The sequence below is a fragment of the Mycetomoellerius zeteki genome, unplaced genomic scaffold (genome assembly GCF_001594055.1).
Source record: "Mycetomoellerius zeteki isolate Tzet28-1 unplaced genomic scaffold, Tzet1.0 scaffold439, whole genome shotgun sequence".
NCBI classification, from domain to species: Eukaryota; Metazoa; Arthropoda; class Insecta; order Hymenoptera; family Formicidae; genus Mycetomoellerius; species Mycetomoellerius zeteki.
Window position 1 is genome coordinate 24,335 of NW_017257434.1, and position 16,335 is coordinate 40,669.

The 16,335-nt window shown below is 35.7% G+C and overlaps 2 protein-coding genes and 1 pseudogene across 2 annotated transcripts; all 3 read right to left on the minus strand.

The window, feature by feature from the left end:
* Positions 1-49: 49 nt before the first annotated feature.
* Positions 50-4,166, minus strand: LOC108726816 (selenium-binding protein 1-A). The gene is made up of 8 exons (XM_018454585.1): positions 3,748-4,166; positions 3,266-3,420; positions 2,981-3,163; positions 2,495-2,798; positions 2,131-2,391; positions 1,634-1,967; positions 1,395-1,517; positions 50-1,081 (listed from the first exon to the last, which is right to left on the minus strand). Exons 1-8 carry the CDS (start codon positions 3,992-3,994, stop codon positions 1,030-1,032), a joined length of 1,659 nt encoding a protein of 552 aa, XP_018310087.1. The 5' UTR covers positions 3,995-4,166; the 3' UTR covers positions 50-1,029.
* A 1,979-nt stretch (positions 4,167-6,145) lies between these two features.
* Positions 6,146-8,335, minus strand: LOC108726818 (uncharacterized). Its single transcript, XM_018454587.1, has one exon. The coding sequence runs from the start codon at positions 6,704-6,706 to the stop codon at positions 6,239-6,241; it is 468 nt and encodes a 155-aa protein (XP_018310089.1). The 5' UTR covers positions 6,707-8,335; the 3' UTR covers positions 6,146-6,238.
* A 6-nt stretch (positions 8,336-8,341) lies between these two features.
* Positions 8,342-16,335, minus strand: part of LOC108726815 (sodium-coupled monocarboxylate transporter 1-like) — an 11,216-nt pseudogene continuing 3,222 nt past the window's right edge.

Below are 16,335 nucleotides of genomic sequence, written 5' to 3' on the forward strand. Positions count from 1 at the left end.
AAAACTCTGATATTATTGGGTTATATGCAATTGAACAAACTCGGCGCGTACATACATATTAGACGTGCGTGCGTGCGTACGTACGTATTTAAAAAAAATTAAATGATTTCGTGTATAATCTCGCAACTTATTGCCGATTAACAGGACAAAATTAACAAACTTATTTCTGTAGTGAGTACACGTGTAGCTTTTAAAGTTTGCCGCATCAATTTTTCAGTTCTCGGTTTGAGTTTTATGGCGTTAACATCGGACAATCCGGGCGAAAGAAGAAATTCATCAGCTTCGTAACCAACGTTGACGCTCGATATGTTCTCGCTATTCTCTGGCGTCGCATATTTCGCCCAATCATTTTTTAATACTTAAGTAATACTGTCGCGTAATAAGTATTTTCTCACATATTGCAAAAGTAAAATGACGAAAACTCGTTTCTTCTCAAACATTTATCATGAATTTTGGAATTCTATAATTGTGGAAATTTAATTTTATGTAAGTCATTGGGTATTGTAGATGATATGAAATTTTGTAACTGAAACAAAAATAAAATCGGCCAACGCGATCCTTTATGTGGAAGCGCAATGAAATTTTATATGCGTGGCTATACACCTTTGAATTATTTCTAACGTAAAACATTTTGACAAATTTTACACAACGAACAAATTACAATTTTGTCATAGATGGATTTTATTTGTGTAAACTCGGAGAAAAGAACTTATTACCTACCATGTAACACCATTAATTTCATACAATATAAAATCTCTACTTATTACTTGATGCAATATGCTGGAATTAATAAGCACCATGAAAACAAACGAAAATATTCTGTGAGTACTCTTTATTAATTTACCTCTGTCACCCATATTTCTTATCCTTATCGAAAGAACATTTCTGAATAATTTTCTAGATGAAAAAGATCCGAGAGATTTCATCGGAGAAAAACCGTGCGAAACTATGATACTATAAAATAACTGCATTATTACTTTCACAGATATTGGAATGTCTTCGACTCTACGTCCAGTCCAATCATTAAAGTTAGGGTTTCTCTGCCAGCCATATATCGGAGGTGCAATCTCCACCAGGATATCTACGTAAAAATTAACATGTTAAAATTCTTGCAGGAGATAACAGTGTAACATCCTTTGTATTTAAGGGAGAAATAAATTAGCAGCAATTTGATTTACGTAACCAAATATGTTCGATCTCGTCGAAATTAGAATCGAAATAAAAAGTAAAAAAAAAAGCTGAAAAGAGAGAGATTACGAGTTTTTATCTTTTGACAAGATAAATTCCGACAGAGATTAATTTCTTTTAATTCACTTTCATTTCTTTAGAAAATTACAAGAATTAAATGAGACTTTTTCTTTTATAGAGGCAACAAGTTACGGGATATCTCTTACCTCATCTCGTGTGCTAGTAAAATATCGCTTTTATCAGCGCCGAAATCGACGAGAAATTGACGGTCGAGCTCCATTCCGCCCTTCTCTACATCGATATCAAGTTTTACCATCGTTGATCCATATCTAAATAACGCGCCTAATATTATTACAGCGTATACAAGAATACAGATTATAAACGTTGTTCTGTGTTTTACAGAAAGAAAAGGAGAAGAGAAAAGGAAAAATTGCAATGTACTTACTTGAGGAGCTCGGGATAAAATTGTTTGTCCCATGGTTTAAAGATCGACGTAGTTACGTATAAACGACGTCCGTCCAAACTAAGTTGCAACATTTGTGGCGCACCATATAATCTACGTCCTTTCACGTAGACAGGGTCGGGCTGACTGCTCATTTCTTCGTCTTGCATTACACGTACCTGCGAATCGCTCAGTATTGAGCCTCCTAAGAAGACTTGACCCGTTAATTTCGGATTTCTCGTATCAGAAATGTCATATTGTCTAACGTCACCATGCAACCAATTAGACAGATACAGATACTTGTCGTCCAGACTCAGCAGAATATCGGTGATCATACCTAAGAAGCGAAGGAATGAGGCCTTTATGGGAAAAAAAAAGAAAACCAAACAAGCCTGCAATATGTTGAACAACAGGTTGTTCAACATCGATGAGTTTCTACTGGCAATAACTTTAGATATCGCAGACCTCGTTAAAATTTTAAAAAGAAGAGATCGTAATACCTGACATCAGAGGCATGATCCATCCCTCGACTTTTTTCGGTGGTACCTGGATCACCTTTTCGACCTTCCACGAATTGTCCTCCGCTTTATAAAATCGATAAATATTCGACGTTACCGCGCAGCCGACAAATCCTTCGGCTGCCAACGGATCATGGAGGAATCTTATTTCAAGAGGTGCAATTCCGTCATCTCCCAGATTAATGGTCTGTTTTAGCTTCCGTTCGTTCCACGAGTAAACGTTCAAGCTTCTGCCATAGATCTCTGCAAATTATCATCAATCATTTGACGATTCGATATGACTGCATGATTATCGATATTTCGTGTTTCCCCGTGATAAAATTAATTCTTGGATAAATATATTTACTAGGATCATGAACATCCTTCGGGATGTATCCCTTCTTAAAAACTCTAGGTGCACCCCATTCTGTAGCGATGAGCGTATCGTGATACGGTTGGTACCAAAAATCATATCCGAAAGCTGCTTTTTCCTGGCTCTTGGTCCATGTACCTTTCGTTCGTAGGGTCTCTGCGTCGATGCAGAAAAATTCACCTAATCCGTCACCATTGAGATTTCCCATGGTGGAGATGACTATCTCTCCGTTTGGCAGACAATGGGAAGTATGCGGCGTAGATATCCCATGTTTGTGCATCTCTTCCGGTTCCAGAATCTCACGATCATAAGAATTACTTTAGCAGTTGGAAATACAATGTCTTTTGTATAGAAATTTGTATATTCCGTCTGTATATATACACAAGTGTACGTACATATATAGACTCGTATGGAAAGAGAGAATATCAGACGCATTATGATTATATTATGTACATCTATATCCATAATTTCATACGATACCTTCTTGATTTTGGGCATTTTCTCATTGCTCGTATCAACCAGATACACCCGGTCCGACACAAGACAAGGCAACACCAGCGTATCGCGTTTACGATCGGACGATCCGTGACAGCTGCTACAAATATTCCAGCCAGAATGATGTAACTCGTCGCCAACCGTTAGCATTCTCAATTTGTGTATTATCTGCCTTTCCAAGTCTCGTGTTTAAATTCATATTGCTTACAATTATTAATAATTATTCTACGATAACGTAATCAGCTACGTTTTAACGTGTGAAGATTATACCTGACAATACGTCGGACTATCGGGATCCACATCCACCGTACAGAGGACATCGGCCTTCTCAGGGTTCGTGTGTATGCCAATGACGTACAAAAGTTTCTCGCATGGTCCCTCGAGCATCGCCACTTTCGGGCTCCTGTAACCCGGCCCGGAACATGCTACAACGAAGGTCATTTGTCAAGCATTAAAATTATGCTACACACATTTATTTTATAATGTTACTATAACTGCAAGGGATATTCACTGCAATAGACTTAAATTGTTGTTATAACAGAGCACCAATAGATTCAGTAATTATAATTGATCATCTATCGAATTTTTAGTATAGATTTTGATATTATAACGCATTTTATATTTGACTATTGGGCCGATCACACACACACACACACACACACAATAGCAGTACTATTAATACATACTCTGACTATAGTACTGTATTAGTAATTATTGATTGAATTGAATTGAACGCAATCTTGAGTATCTACCTTTTTTTTCCGCCATCGTGTGTCCGGTGTGATGTGACGTGACGTCGTGCAAGAGAGAAACCGAAGAGTGCTTCCGTATTTTTATTGGGACTCGCCGACTCGCGAGTCGTAATGAATTACGAAGCCATTGTTCAAGTACGCAGTTATGATCGAGAAAACAAGAGGGGGAATCTCCTGTGTTGGGAGAAACTCGCACTTTGTCTCTTCGAGCGATTTTATGACTTTGAAAGTTTATTGTTAACGACATTAATGAAGGAATATGTCGTCGAGACGGAATCACTCGTGATAAAAAAAGATCCGATATCACTTTGAGGGTCGTAACAAACTGACTATGAATAACTGTCGATTGAGAATGCTGCAATCACGCAAGATAACGAGAAAATAATATGATCAAAGTTGCAGCAAAATATACATCTCTCACTGTTTCGTAGCGCGCAAACGACACGTAACTATAAATATCAACAATATATTACAACATTTGGACAACGGTATAAAATAATTATCACCGGTATGCTGATAAGAGACAATATTGTTAGCCGGAAAGATAACGTACGTAACGTATAACGGTGTGTTATATAAGTACATCTACAAAAAAAATATATATGTATCCAACAACTATATTTTAGAATAAATTGTAGGATAAATATTTTTTTAAGTTAACAAATTTTAATGAGTTTTTGAAATTGATTGTCTTGGTGGTAAATACAATTTAATAATTGTTCTATGCAAATTGTTTTATGTGAAAAAGATATATCTGATTGAAGCTGCTTCTAGCTTGAAAAATCAGAGTCATTCTCCTATGTATTAAAATATACATATAGTTGTTTAGAATCCAAACGTGATGAAAAGGAAAGCTTAATCGAAGACTACCATTTTTTAACGTAATTCAGAGAGAGAGAGAGAGAGAGAGGGGGGGGAGGGTCGATCGGCGGGTTTTCAACTTGTAAGCTCGCATCTAGATTCTTTTCGCGAGTAATTCACAATCGCGGATTGCTCAACAATTATACGATTATATGGGACAAAGAGAGACAGAAATATATATTGTATAAAGTGGACAAGATACACATAAACGATTTATTGGCATCTTTTTCAAAGAGAGTTATAAAAATAATTACATAATACAATTACACAATCTCTACGAGAGAATAATATTCATCTCTCTCGCGTACGTATGTGTTCATGCATACGCATGTGGCAAGTAAACATTAAGTAAAAATATATACATACAGAGTGATGAAGCGAGTACGTCGAATCATGACGCTGCCCGCGCCGATCCGATTACGTTTGATAACACGTAAATATACCAGATTATACTTGCGCGTGTTGTACTAAATCGCTAGTGTATCGATCCCCTATAAATATATGGTATATAGGTACTATAAGTACGTCAAAAAAACGCTCCAGACTTGTGAAAAGTATTTTAAGAGCTTTTTCGACAAGTTTTTCAAATGAACCTCATCTCTTCCCGATGAGAGTTCCTTTTCGATAAGATCTACATTGTACGTGCGCGTTAATGCCCTTTCACAAAAAGAAACTTTCTCGGCAGAGAAATCAGCGAAGACATTCGTTCACGAATCTAGAACAATCTGTATATTCTATACGGGTCGCATAAATTATAATACTTGACACGTATGTATTTTCCATTTGACATAATATTCTGTGATCGCACGCACGCACGCACGCACGCACGCACGCACGCACGCACGCACACATACATATATACATGTAATCGTTTAGATTTGTAACAACAATATTGTTTCCGTGACAGATAATATTACTCGATCACAGTCATGTTCCATATATATTTCGAATCTATATCTTAATACTTTGGAATCTGAAACAACAGCCATTGCGTCTCGTAAGTGTTCTTGCATGCGTGATCGCGAATTTGTTAATTGGCCCCCACCTTGAACATTTGGTTTATCATAAGTTGATTGATCGACTCGTTGTATCATCTATTAACTAAAAATAGATTCTATCATCTAACATTACGATATGTTCCACGCTACGCCGCGCTGTTACTTTCACAATAGAAATTCGATTCGCTTACGCGAACGGATGATTGTCTTACCAAGTAACAAAATTAATTCGTCGTTCTTACTTATTTACTATAGTATGGTTGGATTTATTTTAATCATTAATCAATTATAAATTGATAGTAAATTAACAACTTGGCTATTAAATTAAATGGGAGACAGATATATCTATTATATATTATATATAGAGTCCTATATATTATACTATATATTATATATAGTCCAAGCATGTGCCTCGAATTCTTAAAAAACATTGAAACGTTTTTACGTACATATATTTTTTAATCGAGAAAAATAAAAATGTATAATGAGACTTGCAAAATTGACAAATTATCAGTACGGCAAATACAGCAAATGCAAGTTAAGCGCGGTAATTATAGAGAAAAATCATTCCTAAATCATTGAGTAGAGATCAATTGAATAATAAAATTTGGCGATGCATATACATATATGATCTAATTATATCTGTATTTTCTTACGTCTGATAAAAAACCTCTCGGATCGATTATCGATGATGGTGCGATGAACCGTCGGCGTCGTCTTCTTTTCTTCGCCATCGTCGCTGATTTTCCGCTGAGCATTTGCTTTTGTCTCCATTTCTCGCCGAGTAACGCACATACCAAGAGATTTTCTCGATGGAGCGCAACCAGTCGTAGCAAGCGATTCCGCGCAATTCCCGTCTGCGCGGCGATGTCACCGAAGTCGCTGTCAAGTCGATCCAAGTGGCCGCTAATGTTAGCGATCATGTCGAGAAACAGGCTATCTCGCTTGCGCGACTCCAGTGCGAGCTTCTTGCTGAGCAGGAAAGTCGTCAGGCCGACGATCGTCAGCACTATTAATCCCAACAAGCTTCTCTGCATCGATGGCAACGTTATTTCCAAGGGATAAATATACCTAAATACGTATATATCTCGCCCTCTCATTGCATCGTCATTCGGTGTCTTCACAGTTTCGATTCAAAGTGTATCTAATAATAATGATCCTCCTCGTTAATGGAGAAGAGAAAATCATTGTACACATGATACTTATCTATATTTTATCTGGCATTCGGCATTGCGCGACGCGCGAATACTATATAGTTAAAGAAAAAGCTGTAATTTAATTCGGGGAGAACAATTAATAATATTTCCAATGAAAATCGTTGGAAACTATGGATGTTTCAAGACATTTCCGTTCGATGATCTGTGATCATTATCCACTTATGATAGAGAGAGAGAGAGAGAGAGAGAGAGAGAGAGAGAGAGAGAGAGAGAGAGAGAGAGAGAGATTTCGATATATTCTTGTGGACACGTATAAACAGTCTCTCTATTATTTTCCATGACTGGATGATACCGTCCAGTTAATTAAAATTCAATCAAATAAATTGAGAGATACGGATACTGCAGTGACGACTGATAATAACTGTATCCGGATATCTAACTTGCGTTTTTCTCGTTAGTATCAGTTAAACTGAAAACTACTTGTTTTTTCTTTGTTTCTCTTTTTCTCTCTCTCCTTTTCTCTCTTTTCTCTGAGGGGATACTCTCGGTTTCTGTTCTTTTTACGGCACGAATGCCTACGGTTTTTATCTATTATTAAAGGCGAGGCGCGGCTGTGCTTCGGCATGCCACCCGTTTTGCTGCTGCTTAACGATATTAGCCAATCGAACAACAATCGAGATTTCTCAAAATTCTTCCAAGTAGATTTACCTTCAATCGGTCGAATCTCTATCCAAACTCTTGTGCTCCATCGACTTCCCTCGAACCATTAATTATTCATATTGTATCATATTTGCACCATGACAAAATCTTCAAATGTGTCGGTGAAATTATGTGAGGTACGTTTGATGTATTTGTAGAAATATAATAAGACTCTGTAGATGATCGTATTCCAGCATGTAATAAATTCATAGTGATTATTTAGTTTTAGATTATCCAGTTTTGAGTGGCAAACATTGCAATAAACTAAGACAATGTGCGAAAAGATAAGAGTTATCCTTTGGTACAACGACAATCGTGGCTGCTCCTTATTTAGGATATTCAGACAGATGCAGTTAATTAGAATCCATATAAATGTAGGCCTATCGCGGCGTCTGTCATAAATCTCTTGCTCTGATGGATATTGGATCTTGCCATCTTGGGTATCGATCTTGGATACTGATCTTGCAGGATACGTATACGATGAAACTTTTTTGTTAGATGTTACACGACGAAATGTCATCCGCTTTTAACGATCGTAAGAATTAAATTTGCACTGCGATGATGCCGCGAGATGTATCGGCACTCGTACTTATCGAACGTTGCATGATCGGATTGAAGACACTCTGTCTTGTATTCGTCGCAACAATACTCGCTCCACGTGTAGGCGCGGCCATCCTATATCTGCGAGGACACGCGGCCATCCCCGAGCAACCCCGATCAACACATCTTCAGGGACGTAACTTTCTCTTTAACGTCCACGCGCGGGTATGCAGATCATTTCGATCACTGGTCGATCGCGTAGCGTACATTAATTGTAAACATTTACATTTATCGCCCTTCTTGATCTATATATCTTTTATTTGTTAACTTGGATCATGTCCTAACAACATTGAAAAATTTTATTATATAAAAATAACAATCGCAGCTAAAATTCTATATTCTTTCCCAATGTTGAGTAGAATTTAATGATGACACGATAATTGTTCCGTCCCGGAATACGATCACGTGTCTCGCAGTTTCTCTTCATTTTCTTTTGCTGATTAAAAATTTATATAAGAGAAGTCATAGTCGCAACACCGATACCTCGCAAGAGACGTTGGGAACGATACTGACAATGAGAAATCGAAAACAACCGCGATCTAGCATGCGTGGCAGGATAGTTGGCGCATGCGTCTATTAATCAATAAGAGACCTGCACCCCCTACATCCCTTTGCTTTGTCGTGACAGATGACTTGGAAACATTGTTGGTGACATACAATGTCGCTGCGCTTGGCTTAGCGCCGAGACATTACCGTGTCTCCAGATATGACTGATGGAGATTCTTCTAGAATGAAGATATCGTTTATTTACGGGAAATTTCTCAGATTGAGCGTACTAGCTTGCTTATCATTGATATAAATAATCATAAAACTGCGATCGTGATCACTTGCAGGTTTTCTCCAGCGTAATGTCGAGCGATGGTGGTATTTCTCTTAACGAAATTTCGGCATATTTTCGAGAAGGAAGAAACCTAGAAAATTAAATTGAATTAAATTGAGAGACTCTACATCACACAAAGAAAGCGTCAATATCGTGATAATGTCTAGGAAGCATGGGCATATACATATACAGGATTTTTTTTCGGGAAAATAATATTTTTAACAACTTATTCTGTTGTCACATACAGCAATTTTTTGCGTTAATCAATTGCTTTTTTTCTATATATTTTAGAGCTTGGATTATCTTCTTCCCGTTCCTAATTTTGAAAGAATATATTAGGTTTTGTAAATCATAACTTTTTTCTCGAAAAAAATATATATAGACAAAATATAGCCATTAAAAACGAAATATGTAATGTTATATGGGTGGAGTACTCTAATATTTCAGCGCATATTCTGTTTTCCAGTTCTTGCCGGAAATCTTGCAAAAATTTTCTTTATACATTATCGGACAGTGTGTCAAGTGTCAAAACTAGCTAACTAAAAGGAATTACTTTTGAGAAATTATTTACATAGTCGTAAGAGAAAAAGTTATTTTATACGATAATAAGAAAATTACTCACAGTAAAAAAGAAAGTTGTATTTCTTTATAATTAAAATATTTCGCGAGGGGAGATTTAAACCCCCTAAATCACTCTCTTGCACTTCTGAATATGCCCATTCCCAGGAGTATTTTATGCATGCGTAACAATTACAGTTTGAGATTACAATTACCTCAGGTATGTATATTATATACAGAGTTGGGAAGTAACACGTTATTTGTAACGCCGTTACTTTTTTCGGTAACGATGATTACTTTTTTTCTGTCTTTAACGGTAACGTCGTTGTATTTTTGCAATAACGATAACGATTCAGTCGTTACTTTTATTGTTACTTTAATTTTTATTGAATGGGTCGGATTGCATCATATTTCGATATTGCTGGTACTGAAAGATGTTTCGCTTTTGTGTACCTAAAAGTGTTTAATTACTCAAGTTGTGGCGTTGTCGTAACAAATGAGCGAAATACTTTTAAATGCTTGTGTGTAAATACATAAATATACAGGGTGTTTGATAAGTAACGATAAAACTCTCGCATAGGGGTAGATGAGCGGACTAAATAACTGAGTCTATAAGTCCTCTACCATTTTGCAATTTTTGCAATAGTTAACAAGATATCAATTATTACTAAAAATTACCGAATATTGGTTTTTAATCATTTTTTACTCAAGTACTATCAATTTTACAGAAAAACAGCAAGAGACAAAAATTGTTTAGTTTCTTCTTACAAAGCTCTAAGAATTTTTTCAGAATTTTTTGTCAACTTTTTAGTACTGTGTTTTCTTATTGGCAACTATTTTTACCAACATGAGAAGATGAGTTACTAAAAAAATCTGAAAAAATTCTCAGAACTCTATGAAAAGAAAATTAATATTTTTTGTCACTTGCTGTTTTTCTGTAAAGTTGATAGTACTTGAGTAAAAAATTATTGAAAACTAATATTCGGCGATTTTTATTAATTAATATCTTGTTAATTATTACGAAAATTGTAAAATGGTAGAGGACTTTTCGACTCATTGTCAATTTAGACCGTTCTACTTCCACACACACATGCGAGAGTTTTATCGTTACTTAAATCAAATTCTGTACATTTACAATGTAACTCATGTTGACGGAATACTTAACATATTAATTACACATATGTATTGCTGAGGAGGACTCCAAAGTGAGTCGAAACGTTCAATAAAGAGGATTCTATACATTAATGATTAATTAAGATTGAAATTAATCGTTGGCACCTTCATCAGCCCGTGACTCGTATGGCCTTTACGGATTGTGTTATTATTATTTTTATTTTAAGAATTTCGAGTCTACAGAAATTGTTTACAATGTAACATTGTATTATGCATGATAAAAGATTATTATTTCACATCGTTTTCTAATTTAAGTTTATGATTAGTTTTTTTCTGATATAATAATAAATAGGATTTCTAAGATAAGTTTTTCTCAATCAGAAATATGCCACAACATATTTTATATCTTAGAAAAAGGTATTGATTAGATAAATGATTCCCACACGCCGCGATGCATTGGTGCGCAGTGATGTCATAGAAATCACAAGGAGGAAAAGATTTTGCGCTTTTACGTTCAATCTTCTATATTTCTGTGTCATACAATACATAACATCAAAGACTCTCTCTCTCTCTCTCTCTCAAGTCACTATAATAAATAATATGTATTTGTTTAGAATTTTAATGACCCCTAAGATTAATTAAATTTTTAAAAAATGTAAACAAATTTTATCAAATTCATTTTACTTTGTCATTATAAGTAAAAAACTTAATTAATAATTTGAAAATTTGTGCGATAAAAAATAATTTTTAAATACACATTCCTTTCTTTAGAGCATTTTTTCAATTTCACAGAGCATATTTTAGGCGCTTAAAAAGGGATTTTTACAGCATAATTTTGGGATATGTTCCTTCCTTTAGAGCATTTTTTCAATTTTACAGCATATTTTAGGCGCTTAAAAAGGGATTTTTACAGCATAATTTTGGAATATATGCTTTTCTTTAGAGCATTTTGTCAATTTCACAGAGCATATTTTAGACGCTTAAAAAGGAATTTTATAGCATAATTTTGGTTGCCCTACTTAGAAGACTGCATTCCGGTAGTTATTATTAGTTGAAAATTTGTAATTCACATTACATATATAGGTACTACGGATTTTCAGTAGTGGAAGTGAATACTGTGTGGATTTGAAATACATTTTTAATAATGATATTAAAGTTTAAAAACAATATTTAATTTAAATTTTGTAATTGTGGAATTTAGCTCCCGACATTTCTGCTCGATTGTTTCTGCTAAATTCGGTTGTTTTTTTGTACAAAAACGCGTTGAATAAGCCTAATTTGATCAACATCGTATGTGAGGGAGTTAACTCAACAATTTTCCGAAAAGTAACGAAAAAATAACGATTCGTTACTTTTTCAAGTAACTGTAACGATAATGCGTTATTTTTTTAAGGTAACGTTCCCAACTCTGATATTATATATACAAGCAGATTCAATTTATAAAAAACAATATATATTATATACATATATGCATATACATATGTATAACTATAATACTTCTCTGGGTACGTTGTAATTGAAGATAGGTATCTTCTTCTTTTAAACTAATTTAAACAATAAAAATCTTATTTTTAGACCATACTATGTGAGAAACACAATTAATAATAGAAATTTATAAAAGCCTATATCTCTTTTATAAGCCTATATATTCTTTTTTTAACTCATTACTCGGAAAACAAACAATTGTATTAAAATTTGACATAACGTTCGTACACATAAACGTTATGTTATAATTGGAAATATATATGGTATCGTACCTTTTCATTATCGGCGTAATATGATCGGGATCTACGCCCTCGAGATCTATGCCGAAGAAGTAACTCGCGATAGTGCCGACGACAACAACGATTGTCGCTCCTATCATGATATAATATATGAAAGATATTTGAAAGAGTATCATAGGTTCCTCGCCAGAGTTCATCCAAGTAGACCTCGTCGTGGTCGAAAAAGTCTGATTTAACGGATACAGGCAACCATCCACCGACGTGGGTAACGAATCATATTTAATCCTATCATGCATGGTGTGCCATTGAGTGCCTCCTACCAGCCAAAGCATGCTGATCACACCAATGCAACCGCCGAATAACGCACCTTTCGCGTTCGCCCAGGGTACTAGCATTCCTAATACGAACAGGCCCAACGAGGGTCCGTCGGTGATGCCACGCGTACTTACAGCTATTTGGAAGACTGGTCCTAGCCGTTCGACCAGAAATACCAGACCAACTGAAATCGCGCCGGTTATCCCAACGACGCCCTGAGAAATGTTCATTACACGCACGCACATACATACATACACACACGCGCGTGCGTGCGTGCGTGCGTGCGTGCGTGCGTGCGTGCGCGCGCACACACATACACACATATATATATATATATCGATTGATAGATTAATCATAAATCTTAATCCTCAACTTTTTAAAAAGACTCGATAAAAATTATGTTAACATGCACCTTCATAATGTTGGCAGCTGTAGCTTCCTTCTTGGGGCTATCCGGGATCCAAGGTTTTATAAAATCTTCATAAATGGTACCGGACACGGTGTTCAAACTGGCGCTCATAGTCGCGAGCGCAGCGCTCACTAGACCAGCTAGGAATAATCCCGGAAGTCCTGGCAGATGCCCAGCAACGTCCATTACGTAATACGGTAGAGTCTGGTCGGTACGACTTATCGACTGTTCGAACAAAAAAATTCATAATCTTCTGCGAACGAAATATTATAATTACGTGTAAGGATATGTATGAATAGATATTAAGATTTTAACCTATCAGATACCAGTTACACCGGAATACACGGTTTCTGATAGGTTGAAATCTTAATATTTATTCCTGTTCCTAATATTTCCTCCATTGTGCGCAGGGCCTAACAAAACGTAGCGTAACAGAAAAAGAAAAATCGACAAACACTTTATCGTCTTTTAAATATTTAAATTTAAATATACTATATATCGAAATGCGCAATTTGTAAATCATACATACTTTGGTCAGGAAAGGATCGCAATCATGATATTTCGCGAACATGATTAATCCGGTGAACACGCAGATCAGTTTGACAACTATCATTCCTACCGCCGTAATCGCCAGTCCGCTAGATATGCAGAAGAAGTGAACGATTATATGTATACATTATTTTGCTAACAAAGTTTTCTGGCTCTTCTAAAATCCGCTTTAATTCTTTAAAGACGGGTTTACTATTCGCTGGAATAGATTGAAAGAGGCTTACTATTTAGCATCAATCTCTCTGGGTACTGACAGGAATCGCTGCACCGTACCTGGATGAATGCCGACCATATTGTCGTCATACCTATAGTCATACCCCAAAAAGTATTCCTCGCGAACGGACTCGGATCCATGCTAACAAAGGAAGCATTCTTAAAATATAGCACTAACAATTAATGTACACATAGATAGTAAAATAAAGAGAAATCTAAATCTTTTTTTAATCTTACTCAAAGAAAATGAGACGACCGCCTTCACCGGAAATCCTCCACACTTCCCCAACACTGCCAACAGACATTATCCCCAGTACAAGAACCGAAAAGAGTCCTCCGACGGTCACGGAAAATTGTATAGTGTCCGACCATACTACTGCCTTCAGACCGCCCTACGTATGAAAAACGTTTAATGATAACGAAATATACTTTTTTTATGCACGATTTTATACATACAGGGTGTCCGGTAATGACCGTATATATACATATTATACTATATATACATATAATCTTGGCCTCGTGACCAGTAAAGCGGACTAAATTTTAATTCGACTGTGATTGATTAATTTTTTAAGGCTTAAGACTTACTACTCTATTGTGTTTGCGGGGTAAGTCCGGATGTACAATAGGTATTTTAAGCCTTAAGCTGTAAAAAATTGACTAATTAAGTACAGTCGAATGTGAGGAGAATAATTAACTGATTTGTCAATTTCTTATGACTTAAGGGGATCCTAAACCGATTACCGAACTTGATCGAGGTCGATAGTGCAGACTTTTTTAATTCCAAATTCGATAATAGTGACATCTTTGATTCACACACATTTCTTACATTATATTATATATCGTTCTATCTCACTTAAACGCATACATCTGTCCTTATCTAACATATGCCAGCACCATCTATCGCAAGACCGCGCAACTATTACTACACGGAATTTCGACTCTGTTGACAGTCCCAGTCTTCGCAAAGTACCCGTATATACGTATTTTCTATTCGGTAGGATTACTTTCCTTCTAGACTTTCAATTTTAGTTCTATAAACTTGGTATCGTTCGTTACAATAATGTGACCTCAGACCTATGCTTATTTTCAAGATATAAACTATAAAACTCTTGTATGAAGCAAATATAGACCTGAGGTGTCAGCTGTACGAGCTAAAAGTAAGAAAATTTTTAAACTTTTCTTCGATTTTCTCCTAAAATCCAATACAGCTGAGGTCCTGTTTGCGCGTACTTTAATTCTGTAAAAACAATTTTTTGCAATCCGTCAACTCAATTCGGAGATATTTCACCGAATGGAAATGATGGTAAAGTAGAACAATTTTAGCATCCCCTTAAGGCTTAAAAACCTATTATAGATCTGGGCTAAGAGTTCTTTGACACTTTAAGGGAATCCTAAAGTCGTCTGTATTGTATTGATGAAACGCAATAGTTTTTGTATAACAATTACTTTCTTCTCGTTTATAAATTTGAAAGTCATTTTCCAAGATTAAAGCATATGTATTAATGTACGTGTCTGTGAAGTGGAGTTTATGTCGAGAACGACAAAAAATTGTTTAAATTGAGATCTTCTTTACCATTTCTTAATCCAATCCCATACAGCACCGATTGTTGCGGAAAATTTTCAGAAATGTTTCAACCTTTCACATCTCATGTGTAATAATTCTAAAAGTATTCTGCAATATGTCATATGAAATACATTTTAACAGAAATGTTTCTAAAATCTATCATATATATAGTAATAAATTGAAAAACATATTTAAACAGAACAAAAAATCATCATGATGTTAAAATGGCTCCAAAATGTTTACTAAAAGTCATTTTTTGATCTATCAAGATTCAGTTTAATGTCATTTTGATGTTATCGTTGTTCTACTTTAATTGCGAAAAACTTTTGAATATGAATGATTTGTTCTGCTTTAATTTCGAAAAACTTTTGTATATAAATAATGATACTGTGTGAAAACTGCAGACGTAAATGACTTTCTATTTTTCTAATAGTAATTATGTATATGTGCTTATACATATAATGTAATTAATCAATCAAAATACACTACGCGCATAAATCTGGAGACACGGTAGTGTCTCGGCGCTAAGCCAAGCGCAGTGACACTACCGTGCCTCCTTTACGCGAACCGACGAGTTGCGCTGAATCGAGATTATCGGATCTCAATAACGGCTGAATCGATCGCGTTCGAAGCGTTTGAGCGACCAATCAGAACAAAGAATTTTACGAATTAACTAATCAAAGAATGCTTCGAAGCGTTTGTAGCGTCAAGTGGACCGCATCCTAAGATGTGCTTGAGCGTCGATTGCAACGACATTATCCACGAATACAAACATTAGAACAATTAATAGAATCACTTCGTCAAGTTTGGCATCAAATTCCGCAAGCAGCGATTCGGTGGTGCATAAACATGCAACAACGTTTAAGAGACGTAATTTATAATAGAGGCAGCAATACCTCAAATTAAAATTTAATTTTTTCATTTACACGCACACGCACACAAACACAAGAAGCGTAAATCCGACTGTGCAACCTCCACGTGGTACGCTTCGGATAACGCTAATGC

Coding starts and splice junctions, on each gene's coding strand:
- LOC108726816 (XM_018454585.1), bottom strand. CDS start 3,994: ATGTCGTTAACAATAAACTTTCAAAGTCATAAAATCGCTCGAAGAGAC. Junction 3,164..3,265: donor ATAGTCCGACGTATTGTCAG/GTATAATCTTCA, acceptor TTGGAAAGGCAG/ATAATACACAAATTGAGAAT. Junction 1,082..1,394: donor TTACTAGCACACGAGATGAG/GTAAGAGATATC, acceptor ATTTTTACGTAG/ATATCCTGGTGGAGATTGCA.
- LOC108726818 (XM_018454587.1), bottom strand. CDS start 6,706: ATGAGAGGGCGAGATATATACGTATTTAGGTATATTTATCCCTTGGAA.